The sequence below is a fragment of the Lepisosteus oculatus genome, chromosome 13 (genome assembly GCF_040954835.1).
Source record: "Lepisosteus oculatus isolate fLepOcu1 chromosome 13, fLepOcu1.hap2, whole genome shotgun sequence".
NCBI classification, from domain to species: Eukaryota; Metazoa; Chordata; class Actinopteri; order Semionotiformes; family Lepisosteidae; genus Lepisosteus; species Lepisosteus oculatus.
Genome location: NC_090708.1, coordinates 13848363 through 13874554, shown reverse-complemented (window position 1 = coordinate 13874554; position 26192 = coordinate 13848363). Strand labels below are relative to the sequence as shown.

The window sequence follows — 26192 nt, the reverse complement described above, 5'->3', positions numbered from 1 at the left end:
AAACGAAAATGGGGAGTATTTAAAAATCACAGTGGTTATTTTCTCTGGTTTGTAGTTATGACATTTACCGAACGTTTCTGCAAACAGATCGGGATGTTATTGACAAGAGAATGGCGGTGCCATCCATAATACACGAGCAACAAATAGCCATATATATTAATGAGGACCCCGACAGAAAGCGGTTGCGGTGAAAATGTTCGACCTCATATGATCCATAAAAATGTGATCCCTGAAATAACAAATGAGCTTCCTTATGTAAAAAACTACATTTCCCATGAGCGACGGCTGGTATTTGTCTCTGCGACATGGCAAGGAAATGTTTTGGTTCTGGGTCTTTCATCCTTGAAAATGATCAAGCAATAAAACTGTCTGTTGTGTAATTTGTTGCAGCACGAAAAAATAAGTTAGTTAAACCATTCTAATGCAGTATAAAATAAACCGATTTTTATATAGCCGCGGAGTGTTCAGTTTTTATTTCTTTTGTTATTGTTTGATCAACTAAGCTCCACCTACGTTTGGCATGGTATAATCGGAATGCCGGCTAGCACGTCCATTTTTCTTAGTAGGGGTGAACCGTAAAAAGCGTAACTATATATTTGCATTCTGTGTACTCCTGAAATAGGAGATGCCTGAACTATGAAATATTTTCGTTTGTAGTTGATCATTTTTGTGTTCATTTTATCCCTTCATTCGCGTGAAGGGTGTCCCCCCTCCCCCCCCCCCTACATGCCGAGGTTGGCACGGTCGGTTGCGAGGCCTCTGCAGTAGGGAGTGTTTTTAGAGGAAGACCACGAAAGTTGATACTCGTTAACGGGGAAATGTTTTAAGTTTGATGTCATTTTACTACAACTTTGCACGCGAAGACCGAGGAGAGGCATTGAAATCGATTTCGAGACGTGGTTTGTTCAGTGAAAGCGGGGGTCCAGGTACCGGAGCTTATGATGCCTACGTTGCGGGACAGTACTATGTCCCACCCAGGAGAGAATCCTAACCAAGTGCGGGTGAAAGCCTATTATAAGGGGTGAGTGGAAATCAGTATATTGGCTGGATCGGTCCGGATTAGGGTGGCTGTTTTGAAATTTGTACTGAAAAGAAACGAGGAGTGTTTTACTTGAGGAATGGTTTTAGCCACACGGTGTGCGACCTAGCAGGTGAAATCTTCTTGGATCGGATAACTACCATTCTTGTTTGTAACCTATGTTTGGAGGTGACGGACGTCACCGGAGACCTAACTTGATAGGGAGGGCATTCATGTTTTAAAGATATGGCAGATCAGAAACCTTTTTTTAGTTTTCTCCCACAGACCAAACTTGGTAGAGTTCTGGTTTAAGGAATGCGATCCCAGGGCTACGATCGTGAACTCTTTTCAGAGCTTTATTGTTTAAATTCGTTGGGTATGGTATCCTTCATTCGCCATTAATAATATTAAAGTCAAGTCGCAACAAGCCTCGTTTTTACACCTACGATGTTCTTAACTATGCTGTGTGATTAACCGATGAGTACACATCGAGGAATGGTCACAATGGTACCGATGCGCTGTTCTTTTCATTCAGAATTTGAAGCCGTTTCGTGTAAGGAAAACAATTGAAATCAGGGCATTTTCAGGACACGATTTTTCATCTTAGCCACTGGCTTTGGACGGGACTCGTGTTTTAAGGCTAACAGAATGCCACCTACTCAATAATGCGTAATGTAGGTGTTGGTGTCGCATGTTGATGACCACTGACGGAGCTGCCGTAGAGTGAAGCTGCGCGGAGCCCGAGACCCGCACGGACAGGTTGTGCGGCTGCGGTAGTAGCAGTAACCTTTTACGCCTTGGCACACCTTGTTTCTCTTGCAGCTTAAAAAAAAAAACATCTTAAGTATCAAGGGAGATCTTTGCACACTAGCTCGGTGAACTGTGTCTCAAGTGAGAGCCGGGGATGTCTAGCGCCGTAGTAAAGACGTGTGGATGGAGTTGTCTGTTTTTGCTTTTTGTTTAGTGAGATTTGTGCGGAGAGGTGGCAGCCCTGGCACAGTGGAGTCCTGTAGCAATTCCTGTTTGTAAACTGAGGTTATTCTAATGAAGGCAGTAAGAGAAAGGATTAATTGCATTTGTATATATTGCTTTTCACCCCAGAGGTGCCCAGAGCACTTTATATATAGCAGAGAATACACTTCCATCATTGAAGTGCAATGACGTCTGATTATTTTCAAGCGATTAGGACCGAAAAATAGAGTTTTCGAGCATGTAGTTATAGAATGTGAAGAATTTTGTTGATGTCATACCGTATGAAGAGGTTTGTTCCGTTTCAGGTGTCATCCTCCTGAGCCACAGGTATTCTGTTACTCTCACAGAAAACACAGTCTGAATAATTGCTCTTTGCCATTTTTGATTTTTTGTTTAGATTTCTGTCTTTGACTCATCTAATGAGATACTGTAACCTGTTAAGATCTATCTGTGCTTCTAAACGGTTTGCTAATTTGAGGTTTGCGTAAGTCAGTTGAGTTGTAAGATGGAAAGCTTTATGTGGAAGTTGTACTTTACCTTACATTTTGGAAGGCGCTAACAATGGTGTGCTGAATCATGAAAAACCTGTCAGATGAGTTTCTTCTGACCTTTCGCAATCCCAATCACTGTCACTGCATGTGTGCTGTTGTACATTTCTGACATTTCAGAAGTGTTTCTTTTCAAATAAAGAATGCAGAGTATTTCTGAAATATTTACAGGACCATATCTGCTTATGAAATGCTAACAGTAAAAAAAGAAGCCCCTTTGTATACATGTCTGCATGAATTTCTGAATTCATAAAAATTGCCAAAAAATGTCTTGTTCTTGTGCATAAACAGAACATTTTGAAATAAACTGATGCTTGGTGAAAGCACACTGTAGGACAGCTCTGTATTCACCTGAGGTCATGAACGTCTGCCTCGGGCCTTTGGGTTTTATCTCAGTCGCTGACCTTGATATTGTCCAGATAGGGAGTGGAGAAAAAGCACATGCCTGCCAAGATAAACAGCACAGAACAAACCGCACTGAAGTGAAGCTTCCAATTGTGCATTTCTGAAAGGAGTAGACTCGCAGTAGCTGACTGACACTTGATTCAAGTATTCTTTTTAATAAAACATCGTATTGTACTGTAGGTGTTGCGTAGTCATATACTGACTTATTATCGTCCTACTCCCCACCTCGCAGTTCTCGTTTGTCTGACCCCACTCTGCTGTCTGTCCTCATACTGGTCTGCGTACAGGGGGTAACAGGGCTTTCTCTTGCAATGGCCCAAAGCTAATTTTTACTTGTCTTAATTCTGTTATCTTCTCCCCTTTTTTTCTTACTGTTAAGCACTTTGAGAAGATGCATTTATAGGAGCTATACCAAATAAAAAATGTTATTATTTTTATTTGATTATTATTGGATAATATCGCACAACATTAATGCATAGCCATGATTTACGGTTATTCACAAACATGTAAACCGCGTTTACGAAAAGGATTTTATTGCCTCTGACATTCCGATCTTTCAGACCTCAGCGGTGGCACTGTTTTGACCCCATGACTGCTGCAGCTTAAATGAAGTTGATTTCTTTTAAAAAACGTATTTAGTTGGGTTATAGAATAACTCTCAACTATACTCTAAGAGAAGCATGGAGGCGAAGGCTTCTGAAGGCATCAGAGCTGGACTGAAGCGTCAGAATAGATGTTTTTAGATTAATAGCCTTCTGTAATGTGGGTGAATGCAGGACACATGTTCACTTTTAAGAATAAAGCCTGCATTTCCATCCATACACCCAGCAGGAGAAATCTAAAATACCCTGAGGAGTGGGAGAATGGCAAGACTCACTTTGTCGTAAGCTTCACTGAGGGAAAGGTGTGACCCATTGAGCTCGTTATGCAGTAGTGACCACACCTAACACATCCTTTAGCAGCAGATCGAAATACTTAGTCACAAAATATTTGAAGGCATATAAAATTACAAAGAATATACTAAATTCATCTCGATCTATAATATCTGTAATAGGAAAACCACTTTCTCCAGCTAAGATGAAACACACTATGCAGTACACATAATGTCCCACTCTTATGCTGTCGAGTGGGAGGTATGGTAAAAAAAAAAACATTTGTTTTGTTGAACAATTTGTAGCTCTGTTGCATCAGCCCCAAAACCAGCACTGAAGATGTTTTCAAAGCAGTTTAAGAGAGAAACAAAATTAAGCAGTTGTTTATTCCCTATGAAAAACAGCTGCCACAACTAGGAGACCTTAAGGTTTTCCTGCGATTTTCCTGCACTATAAAAAATTACACAGTTGGACATGAAACAGAACTTAATAAAAAAAAATTAATGAAGCATTATGAAAAACTGCATGTTTCATCTACCCCAGTATTGGCAGATTAACATTGAATTCATTTAACCGGTGTATTTTGTTCTTGTTGTCTTTACCAATAAGATCTGTAGTATTTGGCATTATGGCAACTTTACACAAGAATGGACAAAAGATCTGTTTAATGTTAAGCATGGAAGAGTTAGCTTTTAGTCAGGCCTTTGAGCTACAGAAATGCAGGACCTGACCTGGGACATGAAGTGCAATTGCAGAGATGGAGGTGTATCTCCTTGATAAACGTTAGTAGACTATAGTAAGACTACAGTAATGTGTGTGAAATCTGTCTACAGAATTATTACTTTTTATTTCATGACATAAGGAACTAGTAAGCAAATGAAGTTTTATTCATTTTAGTAAACCTTTTCAATCTCCTTATTTCAATTCCTCCTTTGATTGATCATATTCAGTCCTGGTATCTATACATCTATATTTCCTGAAGATAGTTTGAAACTGACTTTCAGTGTATTGCTATAAAAACGTGACCCTTAATAGTTTAAGTGTAGATTGCTGATGGTGGGTGCCTTCAGCAGATATTCCTTTGAGCACCACTGGGCTTGAGAGAGTTCATGAGGTCATCTGTGCTTTCACAGACACTGTAAACAATATTTGGTCGATGTGTTTTCAGTAAGAGAATTGTTTTGACAACAGCAGTTAAAAAGGACTTTGCAGACCTAGGGTCAGAGGTTGTTCTGGATGTTGTAGTACTAGCAAATTGAGAATGGGAAAACTCTTCCTGCACGTGAGACTAGCAGCCCATTGCCGAGCGACCCTCTGAGCAGTGCTGTAGAGGTGCACTGGCTGGGGTATCTGGGCTTAACTGCTTTGCTCAGGAATGCAAGACGGGTATCTGCATTGGGCTCTAATGAGTTACCACTGTGTTACCACAACCTAGCCCTGCTGCAATCGCATATGTTGAAACAAAATCCAGAAAATCTTCGTCTTTGATATTTTTCCCCCGTTGGAAAACAAAAAATCAATGTGAGGAGGAGGTTTCTTTCTTTTTTGCTCAACACTTCTTTTAACGTTGGCATGGCCTACTCCGAATGTTCTGTCAGTTTCAAAGGGAAATACACATCTGTGTAACTTCCCCTCGTACATAACGCCATCAGAAATTGACACATGCCTCTGTTTTAGAAGAGAGCCAGCATTACAGCTGTTTCGCTCTGCATCTACACAGGACATTCCTAATCCAAAGAGTCCAGGAGCCTTCTGATTGCATAATCGAAGAGCTGGTTGCTGTAACGGGCAGGTCCGAGTTTTGAAGTGTATGTAAGACCTAACTGGCGTCCTCCCCGATAGTGATCTTTTCTCATTTAATTCTGGTGTCGGCACTAGGGAGCACAGTTTGAAATGATAGGTTGCTCTCTGCCTGGCAGATGGGCTGATGGTGCTTCAGAGGGCGATTTAGGTACTTGGGGTGTGATATCTGGCTTTTTAATTTATTTAGCAAGCTTATCTAGCCTGCTCAGAAGGTCCCACTATATTAAATATGCCAGTAGTATCGTGCTCATCGCAGATAGTGTCGAGACGGAGCTCTCACAGTGCAGAGGGTGTGGGTGCCAGTCAGGCAAGAGTTTAAAAGGAAAACATGGATCTTTGTCCTGCCTTAAAAGACAAGAAATAAATACAGGTGACTGGTTCCAAATTGTTTCAGTTAACATTGACCTTGTATTCACATTAACAGTGATTGTTAGACCTAATTGGTCTGACAAACACAGCACTGAAGGGTCTGAGTAAGAACATTTTAATGTTCTCATTCACCAGTACTAGTCAGAGGACCCGTAAATCCAAAACATTTACTCATTTACTTATGTGAAATGAGAGATGTTTTAGACAGAATTTAATAGGAAGAGATAAAAATTGTTTGGACACAGTTCTGTTCATTGCTGACCTTGTCTATATTAGTTCTCAGGTTATACTGGCTTTTTACTAGACTGTCCTGCTCTATTTGTTTGTTTCTGAAGGCCAAAATACAGCTCAAGCATTAATATGCAGTTTGTGCTGTGTGTTCTGATACTGCGTTGTTTCTAAAATTCAAATTTGTCATAATACCCCAGGTGAGAATATTATTTTTGCATTTAGTAGGTTGCAGTGCAAGCTTATTCACATAATGTTTGCATTCTGTAACTCTCTCCTTAACATTTTAACTACTTTCCCTTAAGACTTTTAAGTTTATTTTTCTGAATGCCTCAATTTGGCTCTTGAACACCAGGGTGCTTATCAGTTAGTCCTTGGGAGTGTGTGCTTGCAAAGAAAACAAAACCAGTGATGCCAGTAAGAGATAAGAGGCAATTTAGAAATGTTAGTTAATAAACTGGCTGAGTTGACATCAGGACTCAGGAGCCTGATGTCACAGGTAATATATTAGATTGACCTTTGTGTTTTAATGATGCATTGAGTTTTTCCTCTGATGCATTTCAACAAAAATGTCAGATTGGTGCTTTATTCACCAGATTTTATTTGAATTAATAGGTATATGTAATAGTTCCTGTGAAAGATAGGGGTAGAGTAGATTTGCTTGTCTAGGCACTATTACCTCTACCCATTTCCTCATTTGGAGTAGATGTACATAGCTGCAAAGGTGCCACGTATAATGGAGTGCACACTGAGCTTATCTGTTTCTTTTTCGCTAGTCCGCGTGTGCTTCTGAAAAAGATTGAATGCATTATCAAATCGGTGCCACTATAACTTGCTAGACTGCATTTTGCAGTATACCAATAGTATGACAATCGCAGAAATGCCTTTTTCTTTCCAATGGCCTTGCTTATCATCTATCACTGTATAGAGCCACGTTCCCAGTGAAGCAACAGAGTGGTGTAGTGCTGTTCAAGTACAATTAGTGTTTCCATGTTTTCCTGTGTGCAAGCAAAATTGGCTCTGTTCACTTCATAGTGTACTATAATGTATTGTTCTTCCTTTAATTAAGTCTGCTTGTCTCTGAAACTCATGGTTCTCTAATGAAAGCAATAAAAAGCATGTGGGATCTGCCCATAGATAATTGCCTTTGTGTTATGACCTACTATATTTACTCTCCTCCTGTTCCATTTGAGTGTTTACTTTTTCGTTGACTGATTAACTTCTTTCTGTGTTTTTTTTTGCAGTTTAAAAAGCCTTTACCATATACTGCGAATGGAAATTTGATTTTTTTTATTGATATGATCTTATAAAAATTTCACACATGCTATTGACACTTTGATATAGAAGCCACTTTCTTGTCTCAGTCTGTGGTCTTACTGTTTTGCCTATGCAGGAAGTGTAGCTTAATGTTTTCTCTGCCTTCATGAGTCACAAAGGTGAATAAGGGACTGTAGGCATGGCCAGAGGTTTGGTCAGTGAGTCATTCAAGGGGTTTCTTGCTGTTCGGGTTTCGGGAACAAATGGGTACAGTGTATAACACAGACAATCCAGGATGTGCATGATATGTACTCTATATATCCCATTTTCATCAAATTACAGGACTGTTATCTCGTGTTTTCATAAACTCACATTTTTCTGACTTTCTGTCCCTCAATTCTATAGAAGCATGTTAAAAAATCTATAATACCAATAGTCTAAAATCATCATCATCTTACTGCAAACCCTCTTCTCTCAGTCCACACAATATACAGTAACGATGCACCCTGGTCTCCCAGCCCCTCCCCGTTTGTCACTATTAATGGAAAATAGTTTTTTGGGAAAAAGAAACCTTAGAGATTTGTGTCTCTTATCAAAGACTTGAGTAAATAATTGGTTAAAAGTATTCATTCTATTCTATAAATGGGTTACTATACCTTTTGAGAAACTTACGTTTTAGAAACATCCCTAATACTCTTATAAGGGTTATGGGTGTTTTTGTCATGTGTGTTCACTGAAAACAATCACCCTCTGCCTGGTAATGTTGTAAACGTCATACTAGATGAGCTTGATAAGTTTATGGCCTGACATGCACTATGGCATGGGTGGATAGTGTTGCAGAAATGAGTGAACGTGTAGATGAACTGTTGGCTTTTACTCAATTTCTTTCTCAGCTGCTGTTACAATGCCCTAGGCCGACGTGTCAAAACATGTTGCATTAAATAATAAATAATAATCCTTACACTTACATTGTGCTTTTCCGGACATTGCACTTAAAGCATTTTACAGGCAATGGGGACTCCCCTTCACCCACACCTGGATGATGCGACAGCAGCCATAGTGCACCAGTACGCACACCACACACCAGCTCTCACTGGGGAGGAGAGCAGAGTGATGAGTCCAATTCATAGATGAGAATTATTAGGAGGCCATGATTGGTAATGGCCAGGGGGAAATTTGGCCAGGACACCAGGGTGACACCAATAGTCTTTTCAAGAAACAACCTAGGATTTTTTATGACCGTGGAGAGTAAGGACCTTGGTCTTGCGCCACCCTTCGGACAAGCCATCTTTTTTACAGTGTAGTGTCCGTGTCCCTGTACTGGGTCATTAGGACCCACACTGACTGTAGGAGGAGCGCCCCCTATTGGCCACACTAACACTTGTTCCCACAAAACCTCAGGAGGTCACCCATCTAGGTGCTCAGCCAGGCTCACAGCTGCTGAGCTTCAGTGGGCTGCCAGTTGTGAGGTGCAGGGTGATATAGCTGCTGGCATGTAGGTATTGAATCCAAAATGTTAATTTGTCTACACTGTAGGCTGAGATCACTTTTTTAATATAAAATATACAATTAATCTGTAAACACTACAGGGACTTTTTGTGCTATGAGGACGTTTTTGAGTTGAAAATGGGGGTCAGTTGTGTTGATGATTTGTTTTTTGTAAACTGATGATTAAGGTCCTGGCTTACTGACTCCATGTGCTCCTTTTCTTTCCAGAGACATCATGATCACTCATTTTGAGCCATCCATCTCTTACGAAGGGCTGTACAGTGAAGTCAGGGACATGTGCAGCTTTGACAATGATCAGCTCTTCACCATGAAATGGATTGATGAAGAAGGTATTTAATTAGCAGCTGTTGCTACATACAAATGGCTATTTTATTGAAATTCCAGTGTCCTATTTACGGTTTAAATTGTACTGTCCATATGTTATTGCAGCATCGAGAACAACATGATATACAGTATGTCTGTTTCTTTGAGTGTGTTTTGCTTGATTTTAATATTTAACATATACCGGACTGTAGACTTGTACACCTTTTTGAAAACTCAAATTAAACACATTTAAAGTGATTGTTTTACATTCATTGTATTTCAGTGTACCCACATCTTTTAATTATTTTCAAGATAAGGTTAGCACATTTGTAAGGGAATTGCACAATGCATTCTGTAATTTAATTTATAAAAGGAGCATGCTAGACAAATAACAAACTCACCTTTATCCAGAGCAGTTATGAATTATAAAGCGCAGGAACCATGCTGTCTTTACAGAAGTTTTTTTTTCTCAGAGCTTTAAACAGTTAACAACTGCTTAGCTCAGTTACACCCAATGTGCGAAAAATACAGCTCAGTTTAAATGGTAATCAAGAAATTGTAGGAGAAATGTCTTTGATTATCAGTTATTGTCTCTGCAGTGACCTGTTTTGCGGAAAACATACAAAGATTAAAAAAATAATTTGAAGCTGTAATAATCAATGAGAATGAATTGCTTGTCAGGTATTCTGGGAACGTATCTCCAGTACATTCATTTAAAATACATGGAGACTTTTGCTTAATTTTAGGCAATATTTATTGTTTCATACAGATTAAAAGTCCCCATTCCCTTTTATTATTTACAGGCAAATCATTGTGTCTTATATCAAAATGAGACACTTTAGCAATAATAGCTGTAGGCACTGAAATAGGTGGAATATAGTTCCTCTTTATCCTGGGGCAAATTTTCAGTAGTAGGTGGCGGTTTCAGAACCTCGTCACTGATTAATGACTTTAACACAGGAGGCAAAGTTCTACTCAAGAGCTCCTCGGTGGCTCAGTTTAGCAGAGCCGTCTTTAAAAAATACAGTGCTGGTCGAAAGTTTGCTTCTTTGAATGTGCCCGTGTCATCAACCAGTTGTGAACTTGATCCCCAGAGCAGTGGCTCGCATTTGGCCAATAGCTGCCAGATTCTGGTGCCGTTTGATTTGAACTAGGGCTGGCTATAATTGCTAGACAGTCGCTGGGAGACCATGTGAGCTGGAAAGTGTTATCAGTCCAAAGTTACCTCCGTCCTCCACCTGCCTGATGCCTTAGCTTTTGCTGTTCGCACTAAAGGCTCAGTCGGGGAAAAACAGCAGGAGACCTGACAGAGGTTTAGGGGACAGCACTGGGAAAGCACTGGATAAAAAATAGGATTTGTGGGAGAGTTGCAAGGCGGAAACCATTACTCTCTTAGCAATCCTCTAACCATTGCCTTGCCAGAAAGCACCTGGGTGACCCCCCAGACATCTGGATGAATGTTCATTCTGGATGAATGAGCCCCCCAGACATGACAGATGTCGAAAGTGGAGCTTTTCAAGGGCTGCGCCGGTGCTGTTATGTCTGGCGAAAACAAAACACTGCATTCCACAATAAGAACTCGAAAATCTGCAATACTTTTTCACTGCATTGTATGGAAATGCTATATTTAGACTAAAACACAATGGGAACTGTTTTGTCTTTCCAGGTGACCCCTGCACAGTGTCATCTCAGCTGGAGTTGGAAGAAGCTTTACGTCTTTATGAATTAAACAAGGACTCTGAGTTGATCATTCATGGTAAATCATTGCTACAGATGATTGCTGCTTGCACAAAAATTCTTCTTTTTCATATATTTGTGTGGATATGTATTCTTACACAATATACATGACTGTAACCTAGACTGGCTTTATGTTCTCTTGCTCTGATCTTTCAGTCTGGCCCATCACTGGTGAAACTCTGCTTTATTCCTAATTGCTGTGTTTTTCTTGCACATTTAGTCTTCATCTCCTGCTGCTCTCCTTTAACCTCCCTCCTTCTGGTATTCTGTAATTCAGAAGTACAACTGTGAATTCTTTACATTATTTATGCAGCGTAGCTTTAAGTGAGTGTTTCATGAGTGTCTGTGGATCTCGTTCTTTAAAATCACCTAAGAGCTGTGGTCCTCTGGAACACTATGTTTTATAATTAGTTTAGGATTCTACCGAGAGCCCGGTAATCTTTACAACTAAGCTGTCACTGAATTCATTGCAGAAGCTTTCCTTATATTCACGAAATGAGAAAATGTTTCCAAGCCGAAGATGAACGCTAACAGCTTTTCAAAAAGCAAATCCTTTAGGCACAGATGTTTTGTGCCTACCTGATTATATAAAAAACTGATAGAAAAATTCTTCAGTTATTTTATTTGTAATCACAGAATGAAGGTAACGAAAGGTCGAAAGATAAAAAAAATGGATGATAGTTTTGGATGAATCACTGATCATCAGAGGCATGCAGAGGGCGATGTTATACTAGAAATTGTGAACATTATCAGCCTCTGGTAGGATGTGTGGTCTGGGGGACAGAAAATGAGGAGGAAGGTGTTCTACAGCCCTAGCTGTAGCCTTCATTAATATTTTATTCCTTTGATTGTCTGATTTGACCCTGAGGTAAAGTCGGTGTGGTTGTCCTTCTCTGGCTGGCTCTTTTATTACCTTCAACGTATTAACTCCATCAAACGAGAATGTGTTGTACAAGAATACTATGATCACAAAAATCATTCTTTTATCATGAACCGACCTTAACTGTGAAGTGCACCCGCTCCCTCTCCCAGCCAGCAGTCAGAGTGAAGTAATAGCTACTCTAAAGATGCCTGAAACAAGTATTGCCCTGCAATAGATTAGCGTGTTTGACACTGTAGTTCTCCAGATTGATAGGATCAATTAAAGATTGTATCGGAAACTGATTTCCATTATTTCCTGTCTAGGCTTGAGCTGGAGATTGCCTAGACCAAGATCTGTTCAGATATAAAATGGCTGGTTTCCAATGTGCTCTATGCTGATTTAGTTAAACTGGCTGACTTCCAGTGTACTGTTTATTGGTTTACACAAAGTTCTTTGGAAACCAGTTTTCGGCCACAGTGTCCTTTGATACAGTTGCGCAAAAATAAAGGCACATTTGTAATTTTCCAAGCTAGGTAAAATTGTCAAGCACTATCACTGAGTCCAGTTACAAAAATACTTTCACACAGGGAAGATCTTCATTCTGCTCTTGCAGCATGTCTGATGGAGCACTGACTGTCCCTGGTATAAATATTACAGATATCTTTGCTGCCCATGTTGCCTTTATTTACAGTCGCAAAATGCCATCGAGGTTTGTTTGTACAGTAAAGCAGTATCATCTTTGTGATGGGACTGCTGATAGAGGGGAGCAGGATGGAGAAGAAGAGAAGAGAGACATGTACAAAAAGAGACCCATGCCAGAGCATTAATTAGAAGGAGGCAGGCAATCCCAGTCATGGATGTCACCCACACGAGAAGGATCTGTGTAAGCTGTTTGACCTCTGTGACCTCAGAAAAAAAGGTCCTTAGTCAGGAAAGGAATCAGACTTTTTAAAAGCCGTGCTTTAACAGGAATAAGAAAAAAAAATCGGTATCAAGAAGAAGTAATAAGGTATTTTAAAAACGTAGCTTAGTTTGTGAATGACTAAAGAGGTTTTACACAATATATTTGTAAAACCATTAGATCGATGTGTGCGTATCTTGAGAATCCACAGGTGTCTTTTTGAAAAGGTATTTTGTGCATGTTTTACTAACAATGTGTATAATTGAAGTCTTAATTTAAAAGAAGTGAAATTGTGAGAGGCAGTGGTCATGTCTACCTGAAATATACCCCCTTAACTCTTACTTCACTTTATTTTTTTCTTCCTTTTTAGTGTTTCCATCTGTTCCTGAAAAGCCTGGTATGCCCTGTGCAGGAGAAGACAGTGAGTACATCTCTTGTGTCTCTTGTTTTTATTTGTCTCGACTGCCCACGTCCAGTTGAAACCTTCATGCTTGTGACTGCATTGGACAGTTTCAGGTTAAATACGAACTGTTAATAACCCATATTCACAATGCAAACTAATTTGAAATAATTTGTGCCAAAATGTTATGCTTCAAATAGTTTATTTTCTCTTTTATTCACTCATTTTTATGTATATTACTGTGGCTTTTGCTTGAAAGTACACATTAATTTGTGTTGGTTTAGGATTAACCATGAAAATGAATTTGCTTATTGATGATGTAGGGAGTATAATGAGTCGGTTGAGAAATTAAAATGTGTCAGATCTTTGCTGAGAACCTTTGTTAGGTTTTCACTGCAACAACACAAAAAGCGGGAGTTGTTACTAAGGTGAGTATTTATGTCTGACACAGCACTGCTAGTGTATCTGGAACTGGTTCTTCCAGAGCACACTACCAAACTCTTGAGCCTTGACTGTCTATTAAAAATGTAACGTTCAGTGCATCTACCTAGCACGCCAATGTGTGTGCTGCACTAATAGGTATAGGAGACTCATCTGCATTGGCTTTTTGGAGGCGGTCTCGCAGAAGGAATACCTCGCAAAGTGTTTTTTGTTTCATTCTGTCTAAGCAAGTGCTTTCGAGCGCATCCATCTTCGATTTGGCGGAGATCAAAACAAAATGGAGTTTTTGCAGTCCACGCACAGTATTTAGCCTCTTAGCTTAGTCTGTGTTCCACATTAATGGTTTGGCTTTGCCTGGAGGCAAATTGGGCAACCTTTTTCCTTTTTTAAGACAATAACATAATAGGCCCCACAAGCAGTTTTTCTTTGCAGAGAGGGTTTAATGAGGCAGAGCAGGTAGTACATGAGGAAATTGAGTTGGCCAGAATGTAACCAACCATTTTCTCCTGACAGAATCCATATACCGCAGGGGAGCGCGGCGCTGGAGGAAACTGTACTGTGCGAATGGACACACCTTCCAAGCCAAGAGATTCAACAGGGTGATTACGTTTTAGTTGCTATCTGTCCTCTTAAAGTTGTTTGCAAAGGAGAATTTTCTTTCACAAACTTGTTTTGGTTCTTCCTTACTATATTGTCACACTGCCATTGTTTTTTCTCAGTTGTCATTAACCATGCAATGCGGCATATAGTAGGGACATTTCAATTGTTTCTTCCTTCTTGTGTTTTTTTACCAGCATAGTGCTGTCGGTTAGATACAGTAAATACAGTAAAGTATTTTCTGTAAGATGCAAAGTACAGAAAGTTTGCGGTTTTGTAAGTTAACAGCCAAACAGCATCCATTTGGTATATTACTCCTACTTAGAATCTAGGTTCTAATTTTTATACCTGGTGCTTTGGTAAACATACTACAAATCATTATCTTAATTATTGATTTCATATTGCTATTATATACTGTATGTATAACGTTACCCGATTCATTTTTTCCTTTACTGCTTTTGTCCTAATCACTGGGGCTGTGTTAGTGATTTTTCTTCTTGCCTGGTGTTTAGCGAGCAAATTGTGCTATTTGTACCGATCGGATCTGGGGACTGGGTCGGCAGGGGTGCAAGTGCCTGAACTGCAAGCTGCTTGTCCACAAGAAGTGTCACAAGCTGGTCACCGTTGAGTGTGGGAGACAGGTGATACAGGTGAGGAGGGAAGCCTTCCCAAGTGTCCTCTCAGTCCACGGGGAATTCAAAGTTGCATTCGGGGGCAGGGGGAGGGGGTGACTTCAGAAGGCTCTGAGGATTCTGAGGAGTGTCCAAAAGAGGATCGTTCCCCTGTTGTTTGTTTGTAAATAAATGCCCTATATTTCTTGAAGCTTTTTTAACAACCATATCACAAATAGAAAAAGGGACTGAGAACTCACATTATTAAAATACCACCAATAAATCTACACTTCCCAGTAGATCAATTCAGTTACTGATATATATATATACAAGAAATTGCCAATGTTAACTCAAGTAGCCTGTTCTGTTTCTGAAGCACTGACTCTCAACTGTTCTTTTTCTAGGACCCTGTGGTGCCTATTGGTCCAGCATCTACAACACTGGATCGTTTGGAGCCAGGTAGAAACCACTTAAACTGCAATTGATTTAACTTAGTTTCAGCAGTTTAACTATCATTTATAAAGTATTTTTTAATATAGTTTATTAATTTTATTACACTTTGCTTGCAAATGAATGGCATTCTCTACTCAATAACTACATCCCACCAGAAAAGGCAGCTCTTAACTAGTTGATTTGTTCCCTTCAGAACGTTTGTCCTAGAGTTACTACAGATATACTGTCTCCATGGGGTCTGTGGGTTCATGTCTAGTCCATGGGATGAGAATATTTAGAGATTTTTTTCTGGCACTTTAAAATGGGATCATTCAGGTCAAAGAGTTGAAAAGGAAATGCATCCTGCATTTTGACTTAGGTCTTTTTGGCATGTGAAGGATATTTAGCTATGGCAGCCTCTAAGACCCACATTTCTAGCACCTAGGTCTGATAGAAAGTTAGTGTTTAGTTGACCTGATAAACATGCTAAGTTCTTCCTTAATAATTGCCTATAGATAATTTAATAGTACACATCCGGTTCCTCAGTGGTCATTGATTGTTATCTGGTCGCTTCTAACAGCCAAGGCCACTTCATAGGATTTTATTCACAGTCACAGATCCTGCAGTGTGCAGAAATGCCACAGCTGAGTCAAAGATCATATCTCTCTAGGAGCACAACATGTATTCAGCTAAACTGAACCACAACAAGGTGTGAACCCAGGACAATAAAGCTGAACACTTAATGGGACCTGCTAAGGATTTTGTTTTTGTGGGAGGTGTTAAGGCAGATCGAGTAGTACAAAGTTTATTGGTCTGCATTGAAGGTGGCAGTGACACAGGGGCTAAGACCCCTCCACACAGGTTGTCTGTAGCAAATAACATGGAAGATGCTGTCTGTGTAAATGTGTCATTTGTGAATTATTCGGTAAACTGCAACAGCATAAAGCATCATGACTCACAAAGTGCATTATCGGCCTGTATTCTGTTGAATTTGATTCTTGTGAATTCACAGTTATTCCATACAAAGCATCAAGTCATGAAAATCTGAATCATGTTGGGGAGGAAAAAGAGGTAAGTTTTCCTTTTGCGGTGTTTGTATAGTTAATTGTCAGAGAGACCTCAGCTGTCTGTGCTGAGACAGTGCTGTATGAAGCAGGCCAAGATAGCTTTTGTAATAGACAGCTGCTTAACACAGTGTTAATATTAAACAAATTTATTTGTATGATTGTTTTCTTACAGGTTTCACAGGTTTTATCATATTATTAGGACAGTGTGAAAATTAATAATTAAAATTAAAACTCTGAGGGTATAAAAATATGTTACTGCAATCCCAATGTCTTTTACCACATTTCTGACATCTTATGTTTGTTTCCTAATAAATTCCTCCACTTCACGTGTTTGTCTCAAATAGCACAGTTTGTCAGTGAATACCACGAAGAGATAAAATGTCAGAAAGAGCAAGCTTAATGCTCAGTGATACATTAAAATAGATGAGAAATGTCTTGTTGTCTTTTCTGGAGCCTAAATGAGGTCCTTTGCCATTCTGCTTGTCACTTGAAAACCTGCTTTCAAACCTAAATCCTCGACAATCTCGTAACAAAAGCCAGGGAAATGTCAGGGAAATTAAAACAGTAGGTCAAGCTTTCCTCTAATAATGCTGGAGACAGTCCTTGCACTTTGAAAGCTTCAGGGGTAAAAAATGAAAAGATATGCCTTGTGCTATTGATTTCCGTTAAAGAAGCTAATAACATAACATTTGCATCACTCTTAACACCACTGAGCGATTAACTGGCTAGTCTGAACATCCATGGCATGATGCATCATGGATCCACAGAGGGACGGCGCCCTGTAGCTAGATGCAGCGTGGATTAAGTTAGAGCTTAGTTGCATCCTTGATGCATTTTGGGGGTGGGGGGGATGGGTATGAAGAGATATGTTATTTCTACTGTCTTGTGCCTGATTTCTGGTTCATCCCCTTCACAGGCCATGAACAGCAGAGAGAGTGGAAAGGCTCCTACCAGTTTAGGGCTGGCGGACTTCGATTTGATCCGTGTCATTGGGCGAGGTAGCTACGCCAAGGTGCTGCTGGTTCGGCTGAAGAAGACGGAGCGTATCTATGCAATGAAAGTGGTGAAAAAGGAGCTTGTGAACGACGACGAGGTGAAAAGTTGCCCCTGTCCGTCGGAATTGTCCACATGGGTGTCGTCCTTTCCAAAATGAAATCTCCGAATTTACCTCATTTTTGTATTTGTTTTTTTCTTAAATCCTGAATTCCTAAACCAGTTTGTGGCACGCGCTACTGTTACTGAATAGGGAACTCTCCCTTCATTCGCTGTCAGTGTGCTGCGGTGGTTGCCCTCTCGCAGGCTTAAAGAACAGGCCAATCTTCATGTCCTTCAAACTCTCGAGCTTCTCTCACGACTGTGATTTTTACCACCACCTGAGACTTGAACATTGTATGCCAAGAACAAGGCTGATCATCTTGTCAGGGAATTTTTTAGTTGAATCCACTGGTACAGGGATCTCTCGTGTCCTGTTTCTGGTAAAATCCACTGCACCTGTCTTTTTATTCATTCATTTGTGGTGATACACAGGTTATCCTTCTGAACTGTCGCCTTTCACTTTGCAGTACTTGTTTTTCAAAGCAGGTTTTTTTCTGTGTGATTCATGTTATTTGCTCTTGGCTTTCAGGATATTGACTGGGTTCAGACAGAGAAACACGTGTTTGAGCAAGCGTCAAACCACCCCTTTCTTGTGGGGCTGCACTCATGTTTCCAAACAGAGAGCAGGTAAGCTGTTACAGGAGTTGTTTCATTCTGTACAACTGACAGCTTTTTACCTCTTCTCATACATATTAATCACTTTTCAGGACTACTGATCTTTGCTCTGCTCCTGTGTTTGTCAGGAGCAGTGTGCTACACTCAAAAGGGTTTTGAAAAAGAGAGCAGCCTTACAACTATAGGAATGCTGTTCAAAAATACAAAATGGAATTCATCAGGAGATGTTAATTATAGCTCTTAGACACGGAAGCGAATTAGTATTGAGACTGCAGAATAAATTGTGTGTAATATCGTAATTAGTATATGATTCCATGTTTTAGAGTATTTACAAAGCTTTTTATAATTGACAGTATATGCCAGTGTTTAAAAAATGTGGCACAGCATACAGGACTCTTTCTGTTTTTAATAATGATTAAACGTTCCTTTACTAGTGCACCTTCATTCATTTTTTCTTTAAATAATTAATATATATATATTAGTGATTTTGATACTTAATAACCCATTACCATTTTGAAATGCTGTACATTCTCAAGCCACTCATTTCAGATATATGATCAAACATTGGGCTGTATTTTCTTCTCAACTTTTGTTACAGTTTGAACTTGTGAACCCTTAAATGATGCTAATAAGCTTTTCACTAGTAATGTGATGAATGTGTGGTTTCACTTCTCTGTGAAATGTACTGTAACTACATCCTACTGAGGTAAGTGCTGTGACAAGGCAAATGTCATAGCAAAAATGTAATGACAATGCCAGTAATTTAGCACATCTCTTGATGTTTCTCATCCTCAGCCAGGGGTCAGTGCAATTCTAAATTGGTGTTTAGGGTTGCACTCCTCTTTATCACAGCCTTAAAATGTCTGCTCCTTTATCATGTGTCGGTCAAATAAAAAAATGACAGCCAAGAAAAAATAATTAACTTAAGAAATACAGAGGATGGCAGTGCTGCAGTACAAAATGCAGTGGTTAGCATTTCTGCCTCACAGTGCTGGGGCCCTGGGTTCAGTTTTAGACCTGGGGTGCTATCTGTGTGAAGTTTGTATGTTCTCCCTGTGTTTACACGGGTTTCCTCCGTGTTTCCAAGATTCAGGATTCTAGATTTCTTTATTTGCCATTTAGAACAAGTGTATTGTAATGCTTACTTGTTCGGCTGTACCCAGTAACATTAGAGAGACACAAAAATAGGCACAAATGACAAACAGACATGGACAATAAATTTAGCAATAGACGTACGTTATAATACAGCCAAGAGAAGTCAAACAGTGCAGTACCTTAAAGTGCAGGTGCTAATATGTGCAGGTTCCTCCCACAGGTCAAAGATTATAATGGTAGGTTAATTGACTTCAGGGAAAATTGGCCTGGTGTGAGTGTGTGTTTTGTGTCTGTGTGCCCTGCGATGGACTGACGTGCCGTCTAGGGTGTATCCTGCCTTGTGTTTGCTGGGATAGGCTCCAGCTCCCCTGCAACCTGAGATTAGATAAGGCAGTGAGGAAATGAATGGATGGAAGAATTTCTAAGCATTTCTTTCAGATGTTCCTGTGCTCCAAAATGGACAAATTTGGGATCCTGTAAGCTTTTTGTTTTGGATCATGTTGTGTGTCTGAATTACGTTTCTTTACAAAATGAATTTTTCTCACCTAGGCTCTTCTTTGTGATTGAGTATGTGAATGGAGGAGACCTCATGTTTCACATGCAGCGACAGAGAAAACTTCCTGAAGAGCACGCCAGGTAAAACTGTAACTTCATTGTTAGACATTCTTCATTCTTTAACAATGTTTAGTACTTGTAACTGCCTAAAATCTTATATCTGGGGAAAACAAATTAACCAACCCAGTACAGATGGAACATAAAAATATAATTTTCAGGAACTCTGCTCTTAAACAGGCTCATCATATTTGGTTTGGAAGCAATTTCTAATGTTAGTCTGCTGTTTGTATACTTTATTATACTGGGTTGGAATGAGGTCAGTTTCTCTTGATTTATTGTGAAGTTTTGCCTCCCCCACCCATTAGGAATACATAACTGTGATATTTGAGCAACTAATGGAACTGTGCTGTTTTATTTTACCTTCTTAGGTTTTACTCTGCAGAAATCAGCTTGGCTTTAAACTACCTTCATGAGCGAGGCATCATATACAGGGACCTCAAACTGGACAATGTGTTACTGGAATCAGAAGGACACATTAAACTGACAGATTATGGCATGTGTAAGGTGTGTGAGCAATATTTAGGACAACAATCCTGTCTTTCCTTTCTTTCTATCAGCCTTGTTAAGTGCGTTACCTTCAAGTGTTGATTCTCATATTATGGCAATATTTACCTTGTCTGAACTAGCTAGACCTCTCAATTAAGGTATGGGACTGTATAAAGCTGTATCTTTATTTTGGTTTCCTCTGTTATGAAGCCACTATTGTGGTGGTGCAGGAAGAATTTAAGTGATCTGTAAGAAATGAAAGGTCTGTGAAAACCTCAGTATAGACTTCTCAGGGTCTGTGTGAAGAACAAATTTGACTAAATTCATACTTTTAAGTGCGTTTTAACCTGCAGTTAAAAAAATAAATTACAGGAGTAGTGTGAGCCTGATAAGGCTCAGTGTTCTGGGTATATACTTAAATTGCTAAGTGTGGACTGTGGAGAGCTGTGCTGATTGAGACTTTTTTTGTCACAGGAAGGGTTGCGTCCTGGAGACACAACTAGCACATTCTGCGGCACTCCTAATTATATCGCCCCCGAGATCCTGCGAGGAGAGGATTATGGTAACCACTTTATGTCTAACCTCCAAAAAAAGACCGAAACAAACATCTTGCTCCTTAATGTGTACCGATGTAGAGTGCTTGAAATATTTTGACACTTCCTTCAGTTGTGACTTTTGAAAAAAGAAAACCATGTAAATTTGTTAAAGGATTGCATTTTGTATTTGTGAGTTTTATCTAGGTGTAAATCCACAGAAAAAACAGAACAGCATTGTATTAATTGCATACAATGCGTGTGTATGTATCGCTTTGGTATCGCTTTGGTTTCAGACTTGCCTGTAATGGTTTTTATCCTGTGGTGTAGGGTTCAGTGTGGACTGGTGGGCCTTGGGGGTCCTCATGTTTGAGATGATGGCAGGAAGATCACCATTCGACATCGTTGGCAGCTCAGACAATCCCGATCAGAACACAGAGGACTACCTCTTCCAAGGTATATGGGCGTAGTGGTGATGGGATTTAAACTTTCGCAGTTAAATGTTAAATGCCCACCACTAAGAATGAAGTATTCTGTTAAAAAACAGTGTCATTGATACATCAGTAGAGTTCAACAATTCCATTTTTCCTGGGAATAATTGTTAAATTCAGACACTTATTTTTTGCTGCTTCAGTGCAAAACAAATAAGCAACACGAGTTGTTGAGAAGCCTGTTTTAATCAATCCGTTTGATTTGATCTGTTTTTTTTAGTAATATTGGAAAAACAAATAAGAATCCCAAGATCCCTGTCTGTCAAAGCCGCTAGCGTCCTGAAGGGATTCCTAAACAAGGTATGAATTCAATCCATGGGAATATAGGAGTTTTCAGACTTTGATCTGATACTGGTGTAAACACAGACGCTCTCTGTCGTCAATTCTGTAGGACCCTAAAGAACGCCTGGGCTGCCACCCTCAGACGGGCTTTGCTGATATCATGGGTCATCCTTTCTTCCGAAACGTGGACTGGGATCTTGTGAGTAGTTTTTGACTTTTCTGTCAAATATTTTTGTCTTCTGAGAAGGCCCAACAGCTGGAACATTTTTTCTTTCTACTTTGTGGTGTGGAATTTACCTCTGCTTACCCTTTGAGACACATTGTTGCCTTGTTAGGTGACATCTGAGTGAAGACGTTGTTTGTACCAGAGAGAAGAACCTTGACTCTTTTCTGCTTTCTCACTTTCCTTTCGAAATTCATCAACGTGCCTATAGATGGAGCTCTGCTTGCCAGATGTCTGCACTCACTGCTGAGCTGATGCAACTGCGGCTTTTTTTTTCCAAAGCTTCTATGAAACACTGCTTTGGTTTGGTTTTTCATAAGTATCCAAGCAAAGGCGTAGACGACAGTTTAAATTTTGAAATGAATTGTAATGAAGGGCACAATTGAGAAATAGTTTTCCCCTCCTGATCTGCACATTTCTAAATGGTCAGTTTTGCTGATTATGATTTGTCCTTGATAATTCTGTTCCAGATGGAGCAGAAACAAGTGGTCCCACCCTTCAAACCCAACATTTCTGGGGAGTATGGACTGGATAACTTTGATGCGCAGTTTACCAATGAGCCTATTCAACTTACGCCAGATGACGAGTAAGTATCTGTGATGACTTTTCACGGCATCTCTTTAAAATGGAAGCATCTGATCCACAGATAATGTTGAAGCGTTCAAGTTTTTAATGCTTTAATATAGTGCTTAACTTTGGTTTTAAATAAATCTGCTCTTCCTGACAGGAATTTACCTTGTAATTTTTCTGTTTAGAAAATTTAAATGACAATTAAATGATTTTGTTTCTATATTTAATGTGCAGTTCAGAATATACTACTGCTCACTGTTGGTATTTTGTTGTTGGTTGCTGTTGGTTGCTCATTTTTCTGTTTGTTTTTTTTCTCAGTGATGCTGTGAAAAAGATCGACCAGTCAGAATTTGAGGGCTTTGAATACATCAACCCTCTTTTGATGTCAGCCGAGGAGTGTGTCTGAATGGAAGACAGTATTCCTTAAGTCATTGCTGTTGCCTTTTAAAACTCTGCATGGTTAAACATCGTACCGTTTGGAAGCTGTCATTCTTTTAAATGCGTCTTAAAGGTTGTCACAAGCTGCTACTGGCAAGCTGATCTCATACTCAGCCATTTATAACCACTACACCTTAAGTGTATTATTTTTTATCATGTAACCTATATGCACTGACACCCTGACTCATTAATATAGACAAAGCATCTTATAACAAACATCTCGGCAACCAATGAGAATTTGTACCTATATGCCCAAGCTATAGAATTAAGGAAAATGTAATGAACTAGGAGATGTCTCTTCTATAATGTCTGTGTTTAATACAGGGTTCACTCTGCCCAAATTGTACGTCACAAAAACAGTTGAAGAAGTTTGGTAGTTCAGAGGAATGGACTCTTACTGAATTTTCACTTGAAATGTATATCAGACATAAGGAAGGAACTGGAAACATGCACGTTAAAGGTAGCTAGCTGTAATGTTTAGACACACCAGTTTTCATTGGCACCCAGCTCTAACCCATACAAAATTTTGACTAAAAGCAAAAACACTACAGTGAGCCCAAATGGCATGCCTTTTTTTTGTGGTAGAATCGGTCGTTTTAGTTAAGATGGACTGTGTTGTGGAGACGGGGGATAACAAAATCCGCCACATTGAATGAAGGTACCTTCTAGTCATGTAACTATTCACATACGTGTCGGCAAACTGTGAAAGCTGCGAGTGACAGCTGACTCTGGATTAGAATGATATTGCAGATTTACAGAACATCTGCATCCATATGGGACCAAAAATATTTTTTGACATTACAAAATTAAATTACTCGTTACTTCGCACTAGTCTGGCTGCTTTGTCAAGTAGAAAATTGTACAGCCCCAAGGGAAAGACTTCAATTTCAAAGCCTCGTTTTTATCGCATTTTTAAAGTAATTATTACCTTTCGGATGCCAATAGACTTTTTCACTATATGTATTATTTTTCTATTATTACTTGGCAATAAGACAATTACTGTAAGGAAGGGGCTAATATTTTTTCTTTTTTTCTGTAAGCTGAAGGTGGAATTTGTTTTTTGTCTCTTTCCTCTGGTTCTGAAGAACCAGCCTTTCATCTGACTAGTAAGATAAGTTATCGGAATCAACTTAAGAGGGTTCCCAAATCCTGCTAGATGACAAGAATATCACACACATCTTATTAGTAGGAGTTTGTAGGGAGCAAGTTTAAACAAACAGCCTCCAGTCTTCCTTTGACTGCAGGAGAACCTGTCTTTCCCTATGAGTTTCAGAGCAACATGTCTGAAACAATTGGTTCAGTATACATAAATAAACAAAAGAAAGGTGAACCTGCGTTTATTTTTTTTCTTATCAGATGTACATCCTCGGACACAATGTAAAATCAAACTGGAGCTATATCAGTGTATTACTGTTTAGAAGCTTAATGTCAAAATTACATGGTTACATAACTGTTACAGAAAAAGGTCTTCATCTCTATCTTTTTGTGTCCTTTTGGTTCCATTTCTGTGATAAAGGTACTTCAGCCACAGAAGCAGGTCCCTTCTGCAGGAACCTTTAAAGTATTTAAAAGCCCAAACTACCGCACATCTTTAAACACTCAAGTGCTGTTGTTCTCACCACTGTTGTCTTGTGTATGATGAATAGGACCTATCAAGGAAAAGAGGAAGTGTGTATGATTGCTCGAGACCACTGGACTGCAAGGACCACTCGTATAGTGTGAAAAGCATTAGCCAGTGAATTCTTATTAATAATTTAAAGTGATGTTTATAAAAAAAACAATAGGCTATAGGAAGGCTGTTTCTCTTTTGTGTGTCTTTCCAGGGAACTGTTATTGAACATTTTTTGTAATCTTTATTTCTCCTTTTACATGATCAAATGTTAGGGACACAGTGGCAGGAGAAATAAAACGTAAGGTATTTTTTCTACACTTTTTCTATTGAGTTTTTTTTGTTATTGTTTACAAGCTGTTACATATTCTATAACACTACATTGTTTAAATGACTTTATTTAGTATTTTGTATGGGTTGAAGAGTTTGATAAACTTTTTGCAGAGAAAATAGAGTGGAATTCGTAATATCAAGTGACAGATCTGTATTTATCGTGACATGTGGAGACCACTTTAACGCTGAAGAAATGAAGATGGGAGGTTAAAGAGTGCCCAAATAAAATACTGTGTTCGTTTACGGTTTTAAAGACTGTACTGCTTAAGATAATTTTATTTTTTCAGTTTTTTACCTTCACACAGATCTTTTACCGTTTGCTGTACTGTAGCCTTCACAAAAACTATGGGATTTTTTTTGGCAGCTGTCTTTGTTTTCTGATACCAGTAAAATTATAGGACGTGGTCCTGTTTTAGCAAGTGATACAGACGTAGCTGGAAAGCGACAGTCTGGAGCTGTTCCTCTGAACTGAGGAAACCGAATCTGAGGCCCAGCAGCTGCATGTCTCCTGTCTTTGTGGAAGGAGGCAGCAGTCGCTCAGTAGTTTGGAAAGAGAGGTGAAAAAGAAGCTAATGATCACCATAAAGAAAAGGAAAAAAAAAAGAGTACTTGAAGCAATATAGTCTTCAGCATGTGGAAACCCAAAGTTGGAGAGTAAGGTGAAATACCGCAATGATATGCTGTAATTAAACAATATTAATTAAATGAAAAAGTACATTATACAAAAGCAATGTATCTGTTTTTTTTTATCAAAGTGAAAATGAATAACAGATATTTGTATGTCCTCCAGGAAACTGGTAGAAAGACAGGTAATGGGGAAAGTGGGCATCTCCGTAGAAACCAAAACCGCAATGGCCATGGCTTATGATGATCTGAGTAATAAATTAATGCATCAATATGTTTTTGTATGTCTGTAAATTAGGCTGTGGAAATGGTGCTGTACAATATCATCAATGCCAAATACATTTTTTTTGCTTCCTTAAAAGCATCAAGTTTGTTTTGTTTTTTTGGCCTCTGTGCCATTTTAAATTGAAAACACTTGTTAAGGGGTGAATTGTAAGTATTCAACGCAGGAGGCATCTTTGCTGTTTGATCTATTCAAAATAGTGTTAAAGAATGAAGAAAGTCTAGTTTGCACATTTATGTTGCTGCTGTATAAGACTAAGTACCAAGGCTTTATCTTTTACCACTATACCTCTTTCATTCTCATTGACATGCCCTGAATTCTAAATCATTAAGGTGAGGAAACAAAATACTTTTCAAGTCACCTTCCCTGCATGATAACAAGTTCTGATTTTTTCCCCATGAGTATATCTCACAGTGATTTCCAGTGCCCTTTTTCATTATACCTTTGCATTTCTAATAGCAATGTTCTTGTGAAATAAGTGTGATATACTGTACATCACTATGTTAAGAACAAAATTGAACCACTACAATATTCTGTATTTAAAAAAAGGCAGTTCTGAATGTAGAAC

The 26192-nt window shown here is 39.2% G+C and overlaps 1 protein-coding gene across 1 annotated transcript; it reads left to right on the top strand.

The window, feature by feature from the left end:
• Positions 1 to 600: 600 nt before the first annotated feature.
• On the top strand, positions 601 to 25702 carry prkci (protein kinase C, iota). Its single transcript, XM_006637687.3, has 18 exons — positions 601 to 1021; positions 9189 to 9310; positions 10951 to 11040; positions 13155 to 13205; positions 14139 to 14224; positions 14735 to 14872; positions 15238 to 15292; positions 16278 to 16336; positions 17249 to 17425; positions 17957 to 18054; positions 19687 to 19773; positions 20121 to 20256; positions 20713 to 20800; positions 21102 to 21227; positions 21483 to 21562; positions 21654 to 21743; positions 22238 to 22353; positions 22656 to 25702. Exons 1-18 carry the CDS (start codon positions 939 to 941, stop codon positions 22741 to 22743), a joined length of 1770 nt encoding a protein of 589 aa, XP_006637750.2. The 5' UTR covers positions 601 to 938; the 3' UTR covers positions 22744 to 25702.
• Positions 25703 to 26192: the final 490 nt, after the last annotated feature.

Excerpts from the sequence above, each read along its gene's own strand:
- prkci (XM_006637687.3), top strand. The coding sequence starts at position 939 with ATGATGCCTACGTTGCGGGACAGTACTATGTCCCACCCAGGAGAGAAT. Across the intron at positions 1,022-9,188 it reads GTGAAAGCCTATTATAAGGG|AGACATCATGATCACTCATT; the intron begins GTGAGTGGAAAT and ends TTTTCTTTCCAG. Across the intron at positions 20,257-20,712 it reads CAGATTATGGCATGTGTAAG|GAAGGGTTGCGTCCTGGAGA; the intron begins GTGTGTGAGCAA and ends TTTTTGTCACAG.